Genomic DNA, 24,509 nt, shown 5'->3' with positions numbered 1-24,509 from the left:
GTTGTGCCACACATGACATGGTTTATTCCGGCGCTTCTTCTACTTGAGGTCTTTTGACTTTACTACTCAAGTATAAGAGGCGCCGGGATAACCTAACCTAATAATGGTAATGTGTGGTACAGCCTTAAAAAATAAACGTTTTTCTTTCTTTCTTTCTTTCTTTCTTTCTATTATTGGATAGCTTGCATCCCGGAGCTGCATGCTACTTTTATCCCGGAAAATGTATGCGTTCCTAAAAACTTAAATGCACGCAGAAGCTAGTTGCGGGTATTGTCTAGCATTTTGATAAAAAATTGGGGCATTTAAAAACTATCCGAAACAACAAAAACCAATTAAATAAATGGAATACTAAAATTATTAGGTACCATGACATTTATAGTAAACTTCTAACTTAAAGATAAAGTTTTGAATAATTACAGTGTAAGTAAAATTAAAACTGGCACTAAAAAAATGACGTTTATGTCTAAAAGTAGCTTCTATATTATTTTATTAGATCATAAAATACGTAGTGTTAAGTTCAGTTTTTTCACAACCTCATATAAATTCCGAAAAAAAAATCATTTACGATTTTGTTAACGTCTTTTTTTATATATAATTGCAATTTTTATGGACAATGCAGCAGTAAAAATATTAATAATATTATGTATGTATTTCACCTTATGCTTTTTCGTAAATGATCGAAATATTCGATTTAATTTTATTTTGAATTTTATGAGTAGGTATAAATTTTATTGCTTTATGCAGAGTTGTAACTAAAGATTATGCATAAAAATTAAGAGAATATGTAAAATTAAAAAGAAAACAAAAAGGGAAACAAAAAGAAAAAAATATATAAAAACGGTTTATTTATACCAATATACCTAGTAATTAAAAGATATTGAAAATATTTAATTCCTTATCATCAACGCAACATACTCGTAAGTACTTAAAATTTATTAAAAATCACAACAACGTAATATTTAGTGTTTTATACAATAATAAAATCTATAACATGATTAATATTTTATTATGGCCTTTTCTAAAACAGATAAATTACAAAATGTTGCCTTTAAAATTATATTAATTAAGAAAACAGTAATTCTTGCGAAGCAAATGCAGTATGAGAGTTGTTACTTTACACATACTGAGCCTAATATTTATCTCATTAAGGATACTTTGCAAAACCTAATCTAGGTATATCAATGGAATTTATGGAAGATTTCCAAAAGTCAGTATTATTGAAGAAGAATGTAGAAAGTGAACTAAGTATGTTTATTTTTGCAAAGTTTACGATTGATCAAAAATAATCTCAGTAAATAATGTAAACGAACGTTATTCGAAGACAGTGTTTCATAATTAGTTCTATGTGTAATATTATTAGTAGGTACATTAATTAGTAGGAATATAATATTTCCTACATAACTTTACCTATATTTTTATAAATTTAAGTAATAGGTATAATTATCTGGTTCTTTATTTGTAGTAAGGCATGATGTTACATAAAGATAATATTTAACAAAAAAAATATTACAATAAAAACGTATTTAAGTGGGTGTTTAAAAAAAGCTTCTTTCGAAGCAGGAACGTCGGCCACGCAGTTAATGGTGCCAAGCACACCTACGCGACTACAATTATTGCGTAGGTGTGCACGAATATATTTGCGTCGTGGACGCTTCCGCTACGCGTCCCGCATCGCGTGTTCATGACGCGCAGGTGTGGCGGTAGCTTAAAAACATTTACTACATAGGTGTATTGTACCTACCTATGTAGTAAACGTTGCAATATTGTTGTTGTATCTACCTTTGTTGAAATAATGGCCTGAAAATTAAGTCAGCCAAAAATTCCAAATCGGTTATCCATAAGAAAATATAATTTAAAAAAAGAACAATAAGGAAATTTTCTTACAAACATTTAGGTAAATATACCAAATGATAAAAATCACAATAATAATTATCTTATCCTAAAGCTTCAATATACAGTACTTAAGTATAATATCTAACTTATTAAAATAAGTAGATAACATGTTTTAGACGCTGTAAATGTCGCGCGGACTGAAGCTGGTATTTCTGGAAAATTAAAATGAAATATTAATATTACTAAACTATTACTTGAAAATTATTCTGTTTCAATCACCAAATAAATAATTTTAACCGATTAACTACAACGAACATTGAAAATATAAGGCGGGGGGACGCCCCGCACACTAGCACGTCACCCGCGCCATCCCCCACTGGGTTAGCAAGTTTTTTAGAAAATAAGCACGTCCAATTATTGTGAGTTACAAAATAGTGAATAGGTATAAGTTACAGAGTAAGGTAATGTTAGTAGGTAGAAAGAGTTGCATACCGATTATTTACTAAGAGTATGAGATACGGCTACACGTCAGTTGTGTACCTGGAAATGGAGTTAGAATGAATTGAATAGGCTGAGCACTAAGTAGTATAATATAGTCTCAGCTCGTGAGGTATGAGTAATGATTATGTACTTATGTAACTAATACCGGCTTCCCACGGTGTGTGATTTCGCGGATTACCACGCACGGCCGGACGACCACGGACCTATAGTAGGTACACAGTAGTACACACACCGCGCACACGGTCTTCCAACGGAGAGTGTCAGTCTGTGTGGGTCTTGAGATTCAAAGCCATTTTTAACCGATTTCATAAAAAGGAGGAGTGATGTCTCGATTCGATCCACGACCAAAAAAAACCGACTTCAATTTTTTTTTAAACATATTTAAAAAAAAATTGAAGTCGGTTTTTTTTTAGTCGTGGATAGGACGCACCGCGACGGACGTGTTTGCGCTACCACGGACGAACACCATTCCATGATGCATCGGTGCGGACTGCGGGCTGATCCGCATCCATCCGCAATATCACGCACCGTGGGAAGCAAGTATAATATTAAAGCAATGTCTGACGAAATGAAAATAGAACAACGAAATATATGTGTAATGGTGATTAAAAACATATATCTATTACAGTTCTGCTATTATGTTGACAATTTATTATATTAAGTAGATACTTGAAATGAAATGAAATGAAATGAAATGAAAAGATACTTATTTTACTAGGTTTCCTTAACCAGTATTGGGATTCAAAAAAAACGACCAATTTTTAATTTAATACCAACCTGGCACTTACTGGAACTATGTCGTCGTCTGACTCAAGATCGTACGGGTCTTCCCGCATGTAGCTTTTATTGGAGTAGCCTCTTATGTCCACTGAAATAATATGTAAAAGAATATTAAAAATCTAATCAACGTTCGATGAAAATAATATTATACTTAATTTAAAATAAAACCAAATAGAATTAAGTATAAAGTGGGTTGTCGAGGCCTTCTCTCCCCGATTGCCATTTTGACCTGTTGCATACTATACGTGCCGCAAGTCTCGAATTAAATAGGTACTTAATATATTAGGTATAGTCCGCGACAGGTCGAGATGGCAATCAGGGTATGGCGCGGGGAGACGCCACGCACATACCCTTCACACGGACACGCACACATGTCACCCGCGCTCGCCACCACCGGGCTAGCGCGGGGGCGGTGCGGGGCGTTTTCTCCCCGATTGCCATCTCGACCTGTCGCGTATTGTAGGTATACCTACGTAATAAGTCCCTCAACGAGCAATGGAGCGTCGTTGTTGAACGTAGGGTGTCTCTCTGAGGGACAAAGTCTGTATCGAGGAAATCCGTATGAAAACTAAAGTATCTGGCATAGCTCAACGAATTAGCATGCTGAACTGGCAGTGGGCCCATGTCAGTCGCAGAACCGCTGGCCGAATGGGGTGTTCTGGAGTGGAAACCGCGTACCTACCAGCAAGCGCAGTGTGAGACGACCTCGAAACCCGCTGGACTGACGACCTTATGAACATAGCGGGAACTTACAAAATAACAGATTAAAAAAAAAACATAGCGGGAAGTGGGTGAATGAGGAAAGCGGAGGACCGTGTGTGCTGGCGCGCTCTCGGGAAGGCCTATGTCCAAGACTTACAATCTGTTTAAAAACAAAATCAGTCGTATGCCGTTTATTAGTGTATATTTCTTACCTTTAGCGCTGTTATCATATTTAGGGTCGGCCCACTTGTAATCAGTTTCGCTGTAGAGTGGCGGGAGCGTCTGGTGCGGCGTAGGATACAGATCCAGGTTGCGCTTCTCCTTTATGCTGTCCGTGTCGCTGAATGCTGGCATTCTGCAAATAATTGATTAACATATGAGACAAACCTAAGATAAGCCTGTCCTTGTATGACTTGGAAATATTTCCCATTCTGTAAGATTTGGATTAATTAATTGAGAGCATTGCACCGCAATTTCTTTTGTGACTACCTACTTTACACTTTAAACAAACAATTATTGTACATTGTAATAGTCTATTGGAAACAGCTCTAACAATTTGGATGAATTTTTGTATTTAAATAATGTTTTCTTTATGAAAATATACTTCCCTGAGTTCTCACAGGAAATCAGTGACCCAGAAATCAAATCAACAAAATATCATCAAACACCCAGCGAAACTTGGTCGCACATTAATATTTTCACGATTATGCATGTGCGAATGTTATTTATTTATTTATACTTTATTACACATAACACAAGTAAACATAATAAAAACATACAAGGATCTTTAATCTAATAGCTGTAGCATGCAAAGGCGGCTATCGCTAAAGCGGTCTCTTCCAGGCAACCTTTGACGAAAGGAATCACGAAAGCACTGGTTGGTGCATAATATTAATTGACAAAACAATATAAATTGTCTACTGTTTACTAACTATGACTGTTAAATCCGATAGCGATAAATGTTGAGAGCCCACGATAGTGACAAAGATAATATGAGTTTTTAACAGTCATATTATGTTCTATGTATATTTCAGGAGAATTTGCTTTATAGTGCTCTACCGATTTAAATCATTTAAACCTAATGTTGAAAGCGACCAAAGAAACACCATAATGTTCGAAATATCGTTAGTCGTTATAATTATTACGATCTTGGTAGGTATAGCTAAAAAACCGTCCAGACGTCGTCGATGCCATGCATTTCAGCAAGTTTTAAATATCGAAGTTCGAAAAATCATGACAGTCCATAACTTAAAGAGTGAAGCCACACGATGCGTTGCGTTGGCGGTCGGTGCGGCGCCAACGCGGCGGCGCTGCGTCATCCTACATAGAAGTTGCTGTACCATACCACACGATGCGTTACCAAAGAATATAATATAATAGTACGTTACGACGTCGTGCGGCGCCACACCGCACACGCAACAGACTTGGGACCAGACATATGAGGCGGGGAGGGGTAGTGCGGTGCAACGCTATACTTTCTGCTGGAGCGGCAACGCAGTGCCTATGTAGCACAGCAGCATACAATACACGATGCGTTTACGGTGCGTTGCGGCGCCGCACCGCACCGGAAACACATCGTGTGGCCTTATTACCTAGTGTAGTCTTCGAAGCAGCTGAAGCGCCACAGCGCGAAGGCAAGCATGGTCATAGAGATGACAACACCTCCAGCAATCACGAGCCACACTGTTAATATACCTCTATCGTTTGGCACTTGGTATTCCTGAAAAAAGTAAATGGAAAAATGAATAACCCTGAAATGCTATGAATTAAAAAATTCTCAAAGGTCAAAACTAAAAAAGCAAAAAAAAAAAACAGAAACAGAAAATAAACGAAAATCAGAATACAAATAACCAAAAATGCGAAAGTGTGTATGTTAGATAGTTTGTTTGTTTGTTTGACCTTCAATCACGCCGCAACGGATTAACGGATCGAGGTAATTTTTGAATGGATATACTCGTACTTACATAGTTAAAACCTGGAGAGTGATAATAATAGTATCTACAATCTCGTATAGATAATAATCTCAATTTATACTCCCAAGTATAGTAAGACGAACATTACTACATAAATGAGCGCATTTTTTTCGAAGTTATGCATGAAAAGAAAAAAAAAACCAAAGAACAAAGCCACAAAATCTAAACTGAAAAGCTAGCTCGCCATTTCCGTCGCAGCGCATAACAATGCCTCACCTACTTCGCCAGTGTATTGTGATTCTAATTCTTAGCAAAAGCATTATGTGTTAGCTAGCTGAAAAGGACGCGGCTAACGTGTTCTAGCTTACTTGTAATCAAATAAGAACTTTAGTTCGCGACAGGTCGAGATGGCAGTCGATTTATGAGGCGGGGGTCACCTCGCACACCCGCACGTCACCCGTGCTATCCCGCGCTGGGTTAGCGCGGGGGCTGTACGGTTGTGCGGGGCATCCCCACCCCGAATGCCATTTCAACCTGTCGCGTATTGACGAGTTCAATGGCTTTAGTAGGTTATTATATACTATATACCTATTAGTACAATTAAGACTAATTTTCAATTATCAAAAATAGATATACCTAGTACCACAGAATATTATAGTATACCTAATAGCACACGTGTGCCACCTTCAATCAATGGTTTAGTCACATTTCCTGTCTTATTAGAATATAGCTGTAACCAAATTTTCAAAGGACCCGAGACAAAAGACTTCACCAGAAGTTAAATAAATACAAATACTAGGTATTATAAATTTCGTCTGCATTTTTTTTTATTTAACTGCGTACGAGTACATGAAGCAGTAGGTGATAGTATTTAGAACTTAGATTTTATAAGCTAAATATGCGTTTTAGATGAGTAATTTCAAGTCTTAAAGTACCTACATATAAATACATGTCCGAAGACCAAATAAGTTATTACTTAAAAGTAACATAAATAATACCGTGATTCCCAATGATCTCAACCTCTCCGCGTATGGCTCAAGTTGTGAATAAGTTTCCCACATGTTAGTCAGATCGTCTGCATTCAGTCTTGGCTCCCTTTCATCTTCATCATCCTCGTAGACGAGAGGCACTCCGAAACTCACTTCAACACATTGCTCGAACTTTGGCCAGTTGTGGAAGCATAGCGCTCTGCTTCTTATTTGTGTCAGTTCCAATCTGAAATTAAATAGGAAAATATTAACATAAACGGTAATAATCTTAAGCCATCTTTCTTTGGTGTCCCAATAGGTACGAATCATAATAATATGGTGCTTGTACATGGCCGTAGGCAAGAAGGTTATTTTGGGGGCACAAACTCCCTTCGAAATCCCATACATGAAGCAAAATAATTTGTAAAATAGTTCATCATACATTCGTACTCAAAGTCCCCGAATTTCTTTTTTCTGTAAAAAATTCGCGCTGGCTGCGCTCTTATTTAGCGTTTGCTCGTAACATAGTTATCTGACTTTATAGGTATTTACCTATTCAGTACCTTTATCTATACCTTTACCTTTACCTATACCTTTATCCTAGTAAATTAAAAAAAATGCGCTATTTTGGTATAAAATTCCATTTTAAGTACTGGACTACTGGTAAATTGAAACGATGCGCGACGGGTGAATTTCTGGTGACTAAGGGATACCTATACCGTACCTTAAGAGATTTAGATTTATAGCTATGACTCCAATAAAGAAATGAAAGAATATCAAACAGAAACAATTCTATAAATTGACACATAAAAAGCTTCTTAGAAACTAAAACTACTTAGGTAGGCACTTGATAAAAATTCTCCTTATTAGTCCAATGCAGATATATACTAAAGCGGAATTTTCTGTTTATCAAAGTCATTAAACATTCAGTCTATCTGGACTATTTCCGGCCAAAGTTGATAGTAGTAATCTTGGCTTTATTCCAATCTTTGCTTTTGCCAAAGAACTATGTAGAAGTCCTACATACTAGCTTCATTTAATAACTGCTTATTTTTAACATCAATCTAATTTGTGTCTATCGCGTATAAACTAAGTGAAGTGAAGAATTTTAATATGATCTCTTCCATAGTAATTTTAATTTATTACGGTATCGATAAAAAACATACCTACGGCTGTAGAGCAATGCTCATCTCGTCAATCAGATTTCAAGTCGTAGAGTCAGTTAAGGAAACGATTTCAAGTAGGTACCTACTATTTTCATTAGAATGATAAATTTTTCAAGCTGCATTATCTCGAACTCAATAAAATAATCTCAAATAGTATCAGATAAATAAAAAACATACCAACTGTTTTTATAAGCACTAGTTTTTTATATACCTACTGCAGATGAGATTAAGATATTTAATTAACGTTTTCATTTTATCAAAAGATAGTCCTGAAGCGATTTTAGAAACCAAATGCTCGACATATTTTGTATCTCGCTAGCAGCACCGATCTTTGATTAGGGCAATTACCTCTGGTTAAAAATAGCTTTAATTAAAAGCATACCCGACGCTTCCCAACTGCATGCTGTACCTAATTAATTCTAACAATGATTAAACTATTGTGACCAAAAGGATTATTCTACATAGCATCGTCATTAATTTTGTAGTTAGTATGGAAGAACCTTAGAATAACATCGTAAAATATCTACTCTCTTAATCAAAGTTTAGCAACGCATCAGTGAATTCTTTATCTCTTTAATAATATTATTCACAAATCATAATTAATCTGAGACAACCACTGACTCTAACAAATTGATTACAAATATGCAGACTTCTAATTCCTATTCGATTTGCATAAGAGCGTTCTTATGAGTTGGAGACTGGAGTTGACACACGAATGTATATTCATTTCTCAATTGCTCTTATAAAGCATGCTTGACTGAGAGAATTGGGTTACATAATATCGTTCAAAACTTGTGTTCTGTTCTTTTATTAAGAGAGAGAAATAGACTGATCTTTCGTAGATCAGTCTATTATCCATTACCCAGGTAGGTTTGAGGTACCTAACTACTTAGTTTTTCTATGCTTGCAGTTGCTTTTTAGTCTTGTTAATCGTCACAGAGAGCTTTTACTAGAATATATCTAATTGCAATATTTACAAATGAAACTTCAAGTAAGTAGCTTTACGGATATTTTTCTGATGAAATTCTATGACCCACGTGTACCTATATAAGTTTTAGTAGAATACTATTATATTGGTCAAATTTGGGTATTTTTTACGCCAATCAACACAAGTAGCGTACAAAGGAAAGCGCTCAACTAATTGGATGATACTAACAATGTAGTTATTAATAGTCTGAGAAAAATAGACTTCTTCTACTACTCGTGCTTCTCCAAAAAAAACACAACACGGGTTTGTTATTAAATAGACTTCAGGGTAATATTTAAAAAATTGAATAAGGAGTAAGGATAGATTGTCAATTATTTTTCTTTTTTTCAAACTGTTAACGATAAGTTAACCATTAGTCGACCTTAGTTACATCAAAGGCCTACGCTAGTGTTATGTAATTTATAAAGCTTAAGTTAAATCAGGCCTTTAGAAGTCGGGCTTTAGCCACACAACAATATGTAAGTTTTACCTATGTGTTTAGGTATGCGACAGGTCGAGACAGCAATCGGGGAGGCAACGCCTCGCACACCCGCACAGCCCCCGCGCTAACCCGGTGCGAGCAAGCGTAGGTGATGTGCGGGTGTGCGGCCCCGTCTCTCCGCCTCATAACCCGACTGCCATCTCGACCTGTCGCGCAAACTAGTGAAGATCTGATAAATAATTGTGGAGCTGGAGGACGGAACTCCTCAACGGGTACCAGCTATGTATAAATAAGCTAAGCGATCTAAACAGCCTATAAAATTAAAATGAACTAGATTTTAGTAGGTAGGTACTTACCTATTTTATGAGCTTCTTTTCTGTTTCATGTTTAATTTATTAACTACTTCTCTGTATTTACAGATAATCTAACAAGTAACAATTAATAGGAAGAAAATTATTCTAGTTGAGACGGATTCGACTATTTTACCTAATTTGTACAAACTATCATATATTTCAACGTTAACGGTGTTCTTCACTATACAACTTAGTTTAACAAATTAGTTCTTCAAATTTTATCATAAGCACAAAATTAGAGCTTAAAGATTACAAAGAATCGTATTTAGTTAAAATTTTAATCCAGTTATTGCCAGTCTTTTAAATATTATTTACAACATTTTATATTTCGATATGTTTCTTTTCACTCTAAGGGGTAAAGTCCGCCAATATTTCCACATTTTCATTTGAAATGAAAAATGCGAGGCTAAATCTCATACAAGCTTTTCTTCTGTAAATTTAACAGGTTTTCTTAAAATTTCTAATGGTTTAGATTTAACACAATTTGTTTTGATTGTATGACTATTTTCATTATTGTTAACATTGTGTTTTGCTTTATTAACAACTACTTTAGTCTCATCAATTTCAGACTGGTTATTGTTATCGGCTTCCACTTGTTCACTTAGATTTAAATCTGATTTGACCTTATTGTTTGAGTGTCTTACTTTACAATTATCAGCACAGTTTTTATTCTGCATTTGGGGATAGTGATGTAATATTGCGGTAGTATTAAACGTAATTTTTCCGTACTTCACATATTCTGTAGGCCTCTTATTATCTTGTCTACTTGTACTAGGTGCACTTAATTCTACATCAGCATTCGGAGATCTTAAACTAATGTTTTTAATTGGGCTTTCAACTGAGATCCCTTCTATAATGTCTTTCGTTTCATCTATTAGACCAAGAGCAACTTTTTTGCTACGCTTTAAATTTTCCATGTAAATATTATAACGATTCATATCTAAAGTATTGTTTTGTTTCAGTGGCAACGAATTTGGCAATATCTTTTGAGGTTTTTCCTCGGCCGTGTATCACAACTTCTGGTCTTTTTGGCTCTTTGAATTACACGATTCTTTTGCCGCAGCGCTGTCGCGTGCGGCGTTTGTTAGCTATGTCTGAGATTGCACCATCGATATACTAGTGGTTTCGGTCACAATTGTCGGAGCAGGGAATTCTTCTCTTGTAGAATCATAAATCGGAAATTCACAGCACAACATACATTTGAGAAATCTTGGAACTTCGACATAAATAGCCGGCGGTATCGGTATAAAGGGTGACGTGGACGCTTTGTAATATAAATAATCAGGGTTATCTCTATACTTTTCGTCCGCCGATCGTTCGAGTAATGGTATTCCAGATAAGAATAATATAATAGCACTCGTGAATAAAGGTGACAATATTGCAATGTACTCGATACCCTCGATAACATTTAAAGATATTATAAATATACCCCACCAGAGAACAACTTCGCCGAAATAGTTTGGATGTCGGGATAGTCCCCAAAGGCCGTCATTGCACCATTTTCCTTGATTAGCTGGCTCTTGACGAAACGCGAACTTTTGTAGATCTGCGTAAGTCTCAATTAACAATCCGATTACGAACACACCCGCACCAGCGGAGTCTAATGTTGTCATTGTTTTGGGAGCTTTCGGATATGAGTGGTGAGGTGAATTAATAATAATGACAGGCAAGCTAACAATATAGACCCATACCGCTTGAAAGGTGTAGAAAACAGCGAATCTCAAGGTGTTACTTTTGCGATCTTCGAACTGTTTATCTCTTCCAATATGATAAATTCTGTAAATGAGATATCCAGAGAGCCTCACGCCCCAAACACACACGAACGCTGTTACCATAAGTTGTCTGCTGTCATAGTTTCTTAATGTACTTCCTCCTTGGCCAAGAAAGAATGTTAACAGTGCTATTATGATAAAATTGGCACCACCAGTAAAATCTGTAACTTTATCGCTCTGTGACAGCGAGGCGATCATGAAAAATAGTATCTGCATCGCCACCGTGACCATTGCGCTCACGGCAAAGTTGTTTCTATCTATGAGGGGCTCCATTTTAAATATTTGACACTAAATTTTGTAAATTTTGGCATCAGGGAATACTGACATCGATCTTTTGGCGCATTGCTGCATTTTAACACTTATGCTTATCTCATTTAGGTACTATAATTGCTATTTCACGTGTGATTAACATTTTTTTGTAAGGAGAACCATCGAGTTTAATATATTTACTAAAAGCTTATTTTAAAGGTGATTCGTTTAATTTATACGGGAGACTAGTTAATTTTTAAGCGTGGCACTGTAAGCTTGTCCCGCACGAAAGCTTGCTACTAAAATAGACATGACGTTTCCACTGCGCATGTCAGTACCCCGCGCAGGCGCGGAACTCACCTAAACTCTGTGTTCAAATTTTATTACTCTTTCCTGTTTCAGTTTTAGACAAAACTTTTATTAAAATAATCATCTTTTTTACATAAGAGTTTATGTAAAAAAGAGTTGTGTTGTGAGGTCTTTTCTCAGCTTTATTTTAACCTCTCGTTAATATTTATCACCGTCAAGTAACCCAGTTAAATTAATATAATCTATTGGAATTCTACAAGTTTACATTGGATCTTTGGACAAAATGAATAAAAATAATTTGATATAATAACATTACATTACTAATATTAATATTGTTATAGCATTGTATATATAACAAACAACAGTTGATGAAAACCTATTAAAATATGGGGGTTTTAAATAATACTATTAAGTACTTGTCTTCCAAATTTTTATTTTTAAGTAGCTAAAATATTCAATAATAGTACCTATACCTTCCTAAGTACGAGTATCATTGCTGGAATAAGTCAGTGTACTTATTATGTAACAGCGTGTGTGATGTCTGGAAAATAAACTAATAATAAACTTAGCCACAACGCTGACATTATGATAAATTGGATGTATTGTATACCAGAAAACTATGTAGCTGTTTGAATAGTTGTCTAGGTATCTATACACAAAAGTATCTGTGTAATCTGTATTGCTTATCATACTACATTACAATGAAAACGATACAATACTAGATTAGAGTTTCTATAGGAACCAAATAATTTTCCCTGTTTTATTCCTTTTTTAAAGTAAATTTTGTAGATACCTGTCAGCGAGTTTTTTTATAGCTCGCTTAAACATAAAAGTAAATAGTATTGCCTTATTTTGCCCCCTACTAAGTGTAAGCTTGTGCTTGGCTTAGGACGACAGTAGTTATACCAAGGGGTTTAAGCTGATGATCTTTCGGATTTCAGTCCGTTCTCTAACGGTTGCCTTATTGATCCCTTAAAGTAGACAAAAAATATCACTTTATCGGTAAATTCAGTAGACTAAGGTGCTTTAGGGCTTCATAAACAAAAAAGTCTTAAATTAAACTTATACGAGGAAAAATACTTGCCTTTTGTAAATATAGCTTTTGGTACGTGTTTTTGTGAATAATTTGTAAAATGTTCGTCATTCTATAAACCCTTCATAACAAAATAATGACGAATGAAATATTTATGACGTTTTATTGCAGATTAAGCGAATAATATAATTGAATCATAGGCATATCATGGGTAGCATAGCATAACAATTAATATTATAAATCATAAAATGTCGGAATTCAAAGCTACCAATTGAAATGTAGGTTTCAAAAGCTACTCATTGAAGATAGATCTTATCGTAAAATTATATCTATCTGCTAGAAGACAAAGACATTTAACAATAAAAAATGATAGGTATAATGTAACCGATAAGGACGTATCTACAAATGTTTAAAAAAATCAATATCCACAAACATAATATTCAATTAGTATTTTAAAAAGTTGAATAGGTACTACATGTTTTGCAATAGGTACTCGCAAAATGATTCCTGTATGTAGTATCTGCCAACATATTGCAGGATTTACTACTACTACTCCTACTAAGTCTAGATATTAGTATAAGATAAAACTTACGTTGTGTTGATGCCAGGATCAATGCCGTTGTTGGTGATGTACGTTGCTGCCATCTCCGCTATGATCTTACGGAATTGCTCTTCGATCTGGAGGAATGCTTCTAGGGACACGCCACCCAGATTCAAGGTGATAGTTTCCGGTGGTTCAGGTATAACTGGCTCCGGTTCAGGTACCGGTTCCGGTGCACCAGGTCTTGGGACTGTACAAACAAATTCCTAACAGTTTTATCAAATACTAAAATCGGAAAACTACTTTGGCAAAAGCAATTTCAAGATGTGGTTTCCCAAATTCGATTCGTCATCCATTGGGACTCAAAAGATTGGTATAAAGCTTAATTTACACCAAAGCAACATAGTTTAGCATTGTGGCATGCCACAGGGCCACATGGAACAATAACAACTTTATAATAATATGTAGAAAGAATCGTCGGCAGACTGTCGTATCATAATATTGCAATTCTACATCACGATGTAGTGTCAGCATAAAATAGATTGCCATATGTTGCCGCTGCAAAATTAATGTTAACTTTAGTAGACCGTGCGGTATTATCGCATCTTGTTGCTCCGATGTAAAAGAGCCTTTATAAAGAATCATTTTGTAACTCACCGACCATCCGAACGCTAAAGCTAAAACCACGCAGAATTTGTGGACCACGTTTGGTATCGAAGCGAACGAACATCCTGTCAACATCGAGGAACCGATATCTTCTTTCTTTGTGTAGGGTATAAGAAAATATAAGACCGGTTGAGCCAGATTCATCAACGCCACCTGAGAAATTTTAAAAACATGTAATAAAACAGTTTTATTGCAGTGGTTGTTCTTCACTGATCGTTCTTCATGCTTCATTCATCGTTGCAATTAAAGACCACTACAGAAACTAAAAAATGTTTTGCGAAATACTCAACTTCTTATTGATTAATACTGGATTAATAAGAAATGTCACGATATTTTTGTTAATGAATTTTCTTGCAAATAAAAAGAAAGATAATACTTTTACCTGGCTTAAATAGAAGATAATCTCCTGCGTGGCCATTTATAGCAAAATCAGTAATGTTTAACTCGATTCCAATTCCATCTCCAGTGATCAACCAATCGGTTATCAAGTTTGTTGGATATGGACTGGGATAGCCAGTCGATGTTATGATAGTAGAGCTGTCGACCGTTAACCATATTTTATTAGCATTTCTAATATTGTTTTGAGTGATTTCAGTAATTTGGTTCTGAGAAGTGAAGTTTTCCATGAGGTTTGTAACTTCTGAACTGGATAAATCTTCAATTTTTTGTGTAGTTTGAGTAACTTTGTTAAGGTCAATGGTGTTACTGCTTGTTGGCTCATTCATCAAGTTTCTATTTACAGGTTGAAAAACATCTCCAACAACAAGTTCTTGTGTAGTAAGTGAAGAAGTTATAGAACTGGAAATATTTTCTGCTTTATCGACCATTAAAGTTATTTCAGAATCAGTCGCTGGTAAGGCATCATGGAGATATAATCTTGGTTGAGACGTAGTTGTTTCTTTATTTGGTTGAGAATCATCTGGAAATACTTCAGTAATATTGTCTAATTGTTTTTCTGTGCCTTTGTATTTATCATCATCAGTAATTTTGTTAATTTCATTAGAATAGGTAAAACTATTTATTGATGTTGTATCCCCATCATTCAATTCCAGAATGTTGTCATCAAAATCATTTAATTTACTCCATGTTTCCCGTAATCTTTTTAAATCTGCCCTGAAATCTGAAACAGCTTGGTCTAGTGTGTCTTCTTCTGTTGTTTCTTGCTTTTCCTCAAGAACTTTTTCATTAGATTTTAATTGTTGATCTTTTTGCTCGTAGCTATTTTTATTTTCTATCTCCATAGTATCCAGTGTCTCGTCTAAAAGTCTACTAGTTTCTTCAAATATTTTAGTAAAAGCGGTAGTTTTTTCTGTGTTCAATTCAACAATACCATTTTGAGTAAAATCATTTTCAGTTTCTTCATTTAAAATAGATTTTGTATCCTCAAAAATATTTTTTTCGAAGTTAACATTATCTTGCTCTATTTCGGCTGGTGTTTCTAATATTTCATCAGAATCACTTTTGGGTGAGCTAAATTTATCAATATTTAGAGTAGAAAGATCGATGCCTAAATTATCGACTTCCGTAGAAGATAGATATTCAATTTTTTTTGGTTTCCCTGTATTTTTTTCAGAGTTTAAATGAGTATCATCACCAACATTATCATTGTTGTCTTCATTTACTTCTGATCTGTTGTCTTCAAACTGGTAATCTTGAATATCATACAGTTTATCTGATTCTGTAGTTCTAAATCTGACGTCACTGGGTAAATCTTCTAATTTATTTTCGCTATTATCTTCGGTTTCTCCACCTGCATCTTCTGTTGAACCATAATTTTCATCGTACCAATCATCATAGTACCAGGAATTTTGTTCGTCACTGTCATCAGCGGTAACTGAAAAAGACAATATTGTAAATTATTATTATAAACAATTTAAAGGTAACAATCAACAGTATCATGACTCATGATCATTGAAATTCACTGTAGAAAATCAAATAGGTACCTACTTCCCGCAGGATTTTATTATACATGTATGTATAATAAATGTAAAATAAACATGATGTATTAAGACCTTTATCCACGCGGACGAAGTTGTGGGCATCGTCTAGTCTAATAGGTACCTATATGATATGAGTTAGGTAGTTGTAATTCTATGCATGTGTTCTACGGATTCAGTAAAATTCATGGTATTCCAGAACCTATTTCTTTGACTAAGCATTCACTTTTAAAGTTATAACTTAACAAAAACGTACCTACCTACACGTCATAATAAAGTTAAAGCGTATAATATTGAAATTTGATGCTGCTCTTCGAATATGCCTAGCTAGTAAGTAGAAGCTATTACATTTCCTGAGAAATGAAAATGTATCCTTATATAGATACTAGAGAGAGAGCTAGCGTGTGCCAGACCTTCGTTATTTTATAAAAGCTGAATGTTTCTCTGCGTATTGTAGGTACCCAACACTGGGAGAAACGTTTGTTTGGATGACCCCTGCTAGATACCCTTAAAGTTTAAAAGTGTAAGGGTGTCTGGCAGGGGGTTGCCACGACACTAAGGCTGAGATCTATAGAGCGCTCAGGATTTGCTCAGACTTAGCTATATAACGCTGTCTGGTTTTAACAAGTTTTAAGCTTTTAAGCCGTGCCGCCAAGCGATTTAGCGTTCCGGTACGATGCCGTGTAGAAACCAAAGGGGCATGGGTTTATTAAAAACTGCCACACCCCTTCCAGGTTAGCCCGCTTCCATCTTACACTGCATCGACACTACCACCAGATGAGATGAATAAAAAAATTAAAAAAAATGTCAAGGTCAAAGTGAGCTCTATAGATTTCAGCCTGTCTGGCAATGCATGACAGGATTTCTAATACTATTCTGAAGAAAATATGAAAAAGTTTTTTACACCTTTATTACCTGTTATCTCCCAAAGCCACCATGATCTAAACAAACATCCAAACAAACGTTCCTCCCAATGTAGGAGACAATACGAAGAGAAACTTTCAGCTTTTATAAAATAAGGAAGGTCTGGCACGCGCTGGCTCTTAGTCTATAAAACGTTATTCTCTCAATTAATTTTAATATTACGAGCATTGAATTACTGGTTACGAATGTTTTCTTTAGGTTCTTGTATTACAATTTTCGCTGAAGCAACTTTTATTATTACTTATATAGAAACTAGCTGCTGCCCGCGGCTTCATCCGCGTGGATTTAGGTGGAGAAGAGCCGACAAGAAACTTAACAGTTGCTCTTTTTAGTATATTATATTTATATATTAATTTCAGTATATTGTATTATTATTGTGTAGTTAGGTAGTGGTTGCGCCATAATCAAATTTCCAAAAATCCTTTCCTATTCACCTTTTATAATCCTTTACCTATATCGGCAACTTTGCAATCTACCGCGAGATGGCGCTACGCGTCTCAAATACAGAATTATTGCATATGGAAGAAGATCGCCCGCGCCCCGCGCAACCCGCAAGATGGAAGATCGAAGATGGCGATCGGAGACATCAAGTTGACATAGTGTGTGCACCGCTAGTTAATTATTATCGAAAAATCCGCATTCTTGTCCAAACCGCTATAATAGACCAAATTTACCGTGAAATACGCGTGTGCCCAAATCTAAATAATTATAAATAGACTGTGTCCATCGTGAAATAATCGCCAAAGGTGTCTTGGAAGATTAAAGGCCAGCAAGGATATGTGAGAACGCCGCAGCTGTGATGTCAAGGTACGCCGATTTCCTTTTCTGATTCCCAAGTCCCTTACGCAGTCAAACCCACCAAACTACAGTCCACAAGCTCCCCTGTTGCATTGTCGCGAAGCCCTGTATCGAAAAGGGATACGGGCTTCGACTCCCCGCGCCGCCATTTTTGGCTCCAATCGAACCGGAATGAACACGTAATTTTGTTAAAATATACGTAATTACCTATTATTAGTTATTAATTAACGTCCCGCTATATAAAATCTTATAACTTAAGCAAACAAATTATTTCGTTTATCCCGCGCTGCTTAAGAAATAGGGTTATAATTTTATAGGTCAACGTTTCATAGTTTATAATATACCTACCTAAAAAGTAGATAGGTAGGTACATATTATATTATTCGTGGCTAACCATTTGAAGTGCTTAGGTACTTATTTGAGTTGTTTATTACAATTTAGTTCGAAAATATTCTGTAGGTAACCGAAGTACCCACATACTTTAAATAAATGTACTCGATTCGAAATAATAAAATTATATACTTAGTCCGCGTAACTTTACTTCTTCCCGCTTAACTTGTATTGTACCTATTAATAACCTACTGTTTGATGATCATCATCATCATCATTAGGCACGATATTTACACATTAATATTCTCTCGATTTAACTATCGATTAATATTCGATTAAAATGCCGAAAAATGATAAATACGTAGATTCGGAAGACAATGCCGACGTGCAACTTATTTTATTGGAACAGCGACGCAATACCATATTTGCTTGTTTACAAGAAATTTACGATCTATCAAAAGACATAGCGAATAACCCGTCGCTGCGGGAGGATTTCCTCGATGCTAGCAGCAATATCGAAACATTGCGTTCCGAATTCAGCAAAATCGTTGACGATTACAATAATCGATTATTGTCGTTATATCCGAAAGCGACTCCGGAATTGAAATGTTTAATTTCTTTCGAGCGCCTTTATGGCAGAATTAAACGTTTGGTTTCGCAGTACGGCGAAGGTTCGAATAAAGTTGATAGCGAGGAGATGCGGCGACTTAAGCCATATCTGCCGCCGATTCAGCTAGTCTCTTTCGACGGAACTGACACAAAATCTTGGAGTCTCTTTTACGCTAATTTTAAAACTATCATACATGAGAACAAGTCTCTTACAGACGCCGAAAAACTATATTATCTGTTGGGTAAATTGTCCGGAAAGGCGAAATTAGCCTGCGCCGGCATTACGCCGTGCCCGGAAAATTATGAATTAATTTTCAAAACAATTGTTGATAAATTTGAGGATAAACGTTATTTAGCTACATCGTACTTAGATCAAATTTATAATATTAAGGCGATATCCACCGCAACTTCAAATACTCTTGAGAGTTTTTTAGATACGTTTGCCTCGTCCACCGCCGCTCTTCGAAATTTAAAGTTGGATGACCTCGCTGACTTTATATTTCTATACATTGCACAAAAGAAATTGGACTCTGAAACAGTTCGCCTATTCGAGTTGAACAAACGAGGTACGGAGATACCGTCGTATGACGATTTCATTTCTTTTCTCCGCGAGCATATTAAAGTATTACAACGCACGTCTGGAAAACCTGAAGTTCCGAAAAGCACAGAAAAGAAATCGGATACGGCATCGAAAGCTTCAATACCCTCCAAATCGACGCATACATACTTAAATACCGCGACTACGCCTACGCAACCTCTATGTTCGCTGTGTAACTCGCAACACGAACATTTGTACACATGTTCCGCCTTTCATAATATGCCAGTTAATGATCGTTTTAAATATGTTAAGGCGAATAATTTATGCGTGGGTTGCCTAGGAAACCATAGACTGTCTAGGTGCGGCTCGACCGCACGCTGCCGTCGGTGCGGCCTAGCTCACCATACCCTAATCCACTTTGATAGTAAATATTCCTCATCCGCAAATTCGGCAGATTCTGCACTCGCGAATTCTGTCTCCGCAAATTCCACTGTCGCTAATCCCGCACTCGAAAATTCCGCACTCGCTAATTCCGCATTTGCTAAATCCGCACCAGCGGATTCCGCACTTGTTGACTCCGCACTCGTTAATTCCGCACTCGCAAATTCCGCACTTGTTAATTCCGCATTCGCTAACTCCGCACTCGTTAATCCTGCACTCGTTAATTCAACACTCGCAAATTCCGCACTCGTTAATTCCGCACTCGCAAATTCCGCACTAGTGAATTCCGCACTCGCAGATTCCGCGTCCGGTGACAGTGCGCCTCGACTGGCGCCAGCTGCAGCCGTGCGCATCGCCGCTACGACTAGTTCGCCTGTTATTAGTAATAAGAACAAGTCGAAACCCGCAATCACGCCCGCGCACTCCAATGATGTCACGCTATGTTCCCTATCAAATTGCAATGTTTCCCGTGCACCTACTACGGTATTGCTCGCTACCGCAGGCGTTGTTGTCTTTGATTCGCAAGGGAAGGAGCATAGGGTGCGCGCATTATTGGACAGTGCCTCACAAAGTAACTTTGCCAGTCGGAATCTATGCCAGCGTTTAGGTTTAGATTTAAATGAAAACCCCACGTGTTCTGTAGTCGAGGGGATTGGGGGGTACTACTAAACCAATAAAGGGTTCGGTACCCATAAAATTCTTTTCTAGGTTCGATCTTAGTGTTTGCTTCGACATGGATTCGCTCGTTGTAGACAAGATTACAGAATGCTTGCCCACTGTGTCGGTAGATATTTCGGCTTTAATAAATTTCAATAATTTACCTTTAGCTGACGACACATATTTTAACTCGGGAGACATTGATTTGTTGATAGGAGCTTCAATCTTTCCTCATCTTCTACTGTCTCGCAAGGTTCAAGGTCAGTCTGAATGTCTTTCGCCGATAGCTTTAGAAACAGTTCTAGGCTACGTCATCGTCGGTTCTGCCCCTGCTCGGGTTGATAGTTTCGAGTCAGTTTGTTATTGTTGTACCGCATATCCGCTAGTTGCTGTTGTGCGTAAATTCCGGCAGATAGACGAAATGAACGCTCCGCAACCACTAAGTCCAGATGACAAGGCGTCTAAAGAGTCCTATAATAGCACGACTACTCGCGAGGCAGACGGACGATATGAAGTCGCACTCCCATTTGAGGAGGACGTTATGTCGCTAGGGGATTCCTTTCAGAAGGCGAAATCCCTCTTCTTTTGCCTAGAGTTCGAAATGTTAGCCTCACCTCAGCTAAAGGAGGCCAACGACAGCGTCATGGTCAAGTATTTGGACAAGAGCTACATCTCGCTTGCACCACTAGATACGGTGACAACGCAGAATTTGCCCTCGTGTGCGATTTCTCACCACGGGGTAAGAAAAGATAAAGTGACCTCTAAATTGCGGATTGTACTGGACACTAGCTCTAAAATGACTCCGCAAGTTTCCCTCAATGATATTCTGCATGCTGACCAGAATCTGCAAGGGAACTTATTTCACATTTTCGTTCATTTTCGTTTATACCGCATCGCTCTTGCCGCTGACATTCGTCAAATATTTCTTAGTATTGGGATTCGGCCATGTGACCGCAGATTCCAATTCAACCACATAAATATTGATCACCCGCTTTGGTTTTGTAGTCCTCAACGGATCCTATCAGATCCAAATCTTTGGCCTGTTACCGCTTTAAATTTTTCCACGGTGGCACAGCCCCCAGAGGAAATGAAACATGTTCTTCTCGCTGCTGACGACAGTGAAGCGAACTTAATAATTTCACTCGTAGATCGCTTCTCGACGTGGTCGAAACTCCTACGCTGCGTAGTTTTCATCTGCCGCTTTGCAAAACTCCTACCATTACGTAGTGCTATAGTTGCGTCAGATTTAGATTACGCTAAAGGCTTAATATTGCGTCAAAGGAATTGGATTCAATCCGGTCGCAATTTTATTCGGAACTGGGTACATAAACGCCTTCCCTATTTTCGAGTTAATGCTAAACCGAATTTTTCGGAAATGGCAGACCACCGCTCCTGTCGAGTCGCGCAAGTAACTAAACCCTTTGTGCATACGGGCACTGATTACGCAAGCCCTTTTAAAGTCACTACCCCTCGTGGTCATGGAATTCGTTCGACGAAGGCACACGTGTGTATTTTCGTGTGCTTGACTACCCGCGCTGTGCACATAGAGGTTGCTGGCGATTTAAGCACAGCTAGCTTTCTTGGAGCCTTTAAACGTTTTCTTTCGCGAAGGGTTCCAATTTCTCGTGTGCAATCTAACCCAGTCGCGAAAGGTGACGTCGTAATACTTATAGTCGATAACGCACCACCACTTCACTGGCCGTTAGGGCTGATCGAGGAAGTCTTCCCGGGTTCTAACGGCGTTATTCGCGTTGTCCGCGTTCGTACTGCTACGGGTTCTTATTTGCGTCCTGTAGTACGTATTTGTCCTTTACCTAAAGATTAGTTAGTATATTATAGTCGCTTAGGTTAGGATTCGCTTTAGTTAAGTTGTATATAGTTTTCAAATAGGTTCGTAATTAAAATTTCATTATCTGTTCTCAATTCGTAAATTTCGCGTTATAATTTTGAAGGCAATGCTTCAAGCCGCGGGGAATGGTTGCGCCATAATCAAATTTCCAAAAATCCTTTCCTATTCACCTTTTATAATCCTTTACCTATATCGGCAACTTTGCAATCTACCGCGAGATGGCGCTACGCGTCTCAAATACAGAATTATTGCATATGGAAGAAGATCGCCCGCGCCCCGCGCAACCCGCAAGATGGAAGATCGAAGATGGCGATCGGAGACATCAAGTTGACATAGTGTGTGCACCGCTAGTTAATTATTATCGAAAAATCCGCATTCTTGTCCAAACCGCTATAATAGACCAAATTTACCGTGAAATACGCGTGTGCCCAAATCTAAATAATTATAAATAGACTGTGTCCATCGTGAAATAATCGCCAAAGGTGTCTTGGAAGATTAAAGGCCAGCAAGGATATGTGAGAACGCCGCAGCTGTGATGTCAAGGTACGCCGATTTCCTTTTCTGATTCCCAAGTCCCTTACGCAGTCAAACCCACCAAACTACAGTCCACAAGCTCCCCTGTTGCATTGTCGCGAAGCCCTGTATCGAAAAGGGATACGGGCTTCGACTCCCCGCGCCGCCAGGTAGTCACCTATATGTTATATTATTAGTAGGTACCTACTAAGTACCTACCTACTCGGGCTATTTTTCATAGAGTCATATAGAAAACTAAATCACAAAAAATGACTACATGTAAACTGACACTAATATTAGGTTTCCTTACTAGGAAAACGTTTGCAAAAGCATACCACAAAACAATTCCGCTAAATCAGTGATCCAATTCGTCGCATAACCTTTAACACTATCCACGATAAACAACGCATCACCATGTTGCTAGAACTAAATCTACTTATATAGGTATCCAACTACGGCCAACACTATGGAAATTTTAATTTTCTCAATCAAGGGTATTGCCCTCACCTAAATTCCCGAAAATGGCTAAAAAAGCCACGCAAATCCACAGTCTTTTCATATTGTTTTCCCACCAATGCGCGTGCGCACGTCGCTTCTGCGCTATGTGTGAAATTGTACTGACGAATGAGGATTAGCTTTGATATAATTGACTAAGTACCTATCATTTAATTATTATTTACTTACGACATGGAGTCCCTTCTTACGTTGGTAGATGCATTATATTACACCTAATCAGCAATATGTAAATTAAGATTAGTTTACAACTTTGCGCGAATATGAAGTCCCGGTGAAGAAACAAAAATGTTTCTTGCTATCTCTCTATCGGTCCGCTTAAACAACTTTGATGAAATAACAAGCTATTCTAGCACAGCTAGAGGATAGATACAAGCAATGAAAAGATGCAAAATTTTCACGTCTCAATCGCAAAACCGGTTTTGATAAATTTTTACAAAGGCAAGCAAGTTATCTGTGTCATATTTTCATCATCCTGAAGACGGACAGAGGATACTAGCCGTGAAAAGGTGTTACTTTTCACGTCTCAACCGCTAAGCCGATTTTGATGAAATTTGACAAAGATAGTCATCCTGGAGACGGATAAAGGATACTAGCCGTGAAATGGTGTTTTTTTCACGCCTCAACTGCTAAACCGATTTTGATGAAATTCGACAAAGGCATAGTAAGTTATCTATGTCAAATTTCATCATCCTGGAGACGGATAAAAGATACAAGCCGTGAAATGGTGTCACTTTTTCACGCCTAAACTGCTAAACCGATTTTGATGAAGTTTGACATAGATAGCAAGCTGTCTGTGGTCTCGTCCATCTGGAGATGGGCATAGGATATGTTTTATCCCAGAAAAACAATGATGCTTCACGAGATTTTTAGAAATCCTTTGACTTCTATAGATTATTGTAGTCTGTTTGTGTATAATATATACCTATGTCCCATATTATTATTCTAAATAGATTGGTAGCATGGACATAAGTTCTCCACTTGGGTAGGTACGATACTTAACCTTATCAGTGAAGGAATATAGATAGACCTACATGTGATAAGCAAGAAACTTACCTAACTACCTTCTGGGTATCTGTTTCTTCTTTCTAAATATTTGGATAAAGTTTCATTAAACCTCGTTGGTATAGTTCGGCAACGAATCATGAGGTCCCGGGTTCCAGGATTTTCAGGGTTGGGCTAAAAAAAATATTGGGGTTTTCATT

The 24,509-nt window shown here is 37.2% G+C and overlaps 2 protein-coding genes across 3 annotated transcripts; both read right to left on the bottom strand.

Moving 5' to 3' along the window:
• Nucleotides 1-828: 828 nt before the first annotated feature.
• Nucleotides 829-23,428, bottom strand: LOC117984110 (uncharacterized). Of its 2 annotated transcripts, XM_034970762.2 has the most exons (10): nt 23,299-23,428; nt 14,578-16,029; nt 14,187-14,348; nt 13,581-13,779; nt 6,728-6,944; nt 5,409-5,536; nt 4,029-4,171; nt 3,112-3,202; nt 2,326-2,373; nt 829-2,045 (listed from the first exon to the last, which is right to left on the bottom strand). In XM_034970762.2, exons 1-9 carry the CDS (start codon nt 23,348-23,350, stop codon nt 2,355-2,357), a joined length of 2,463 nt encoding a protein of 820 aa, XP_034826653.1. In that variant the 5' UTR covers nt 23,351-23,428; the 3' UTR covers nt 829-2,045; nt 2,326-2,354. The 2 variants fall into 2 exon arrangements, with proteins under 2 accessions (XP_034826653.1, XP_034826652.1); XM_034970761.2 differs by lacking the exon at nt 2,326-2,373.
• LOC138402561 (uncharacterized) lies at nt 10,559-11,981 on the bottom strand. The gene has a single exon (XM_069499689.1). The coding sequence runs from the start codon at nt 11,668-11,670 to the stop codon at nt 10,714-10,716; it is 957 nt and encodes a 318-aa protein (XP_069355790.1). The 5' UTR covers nt 11,671-11,981; the 3' UTR covers nt 10,559-10,713.
• Nucleotides 23,429-24,509: the final 1,081 nt, after the last annotated feature.

This window comes from Maniola hyperantus, chromosome 7 (genome assembly GCF_902806685.2).
Source record: "Maniola hyperantus chromosome 7, iAphHyp1.2, whole genome shotgun sequence".
In the NCBI taxonomy this organism is placed as follows: Eukaryota; Metazoa; Arthropoda; class Insecta; order Lepidoptera; family Nymphalidae; genus Maniola; species Maniola hyperantus.
Note: the sequence above shows the minus strand (reverse complement) of the source record. Positions and strands in the feature narration are given on the sequence as shown.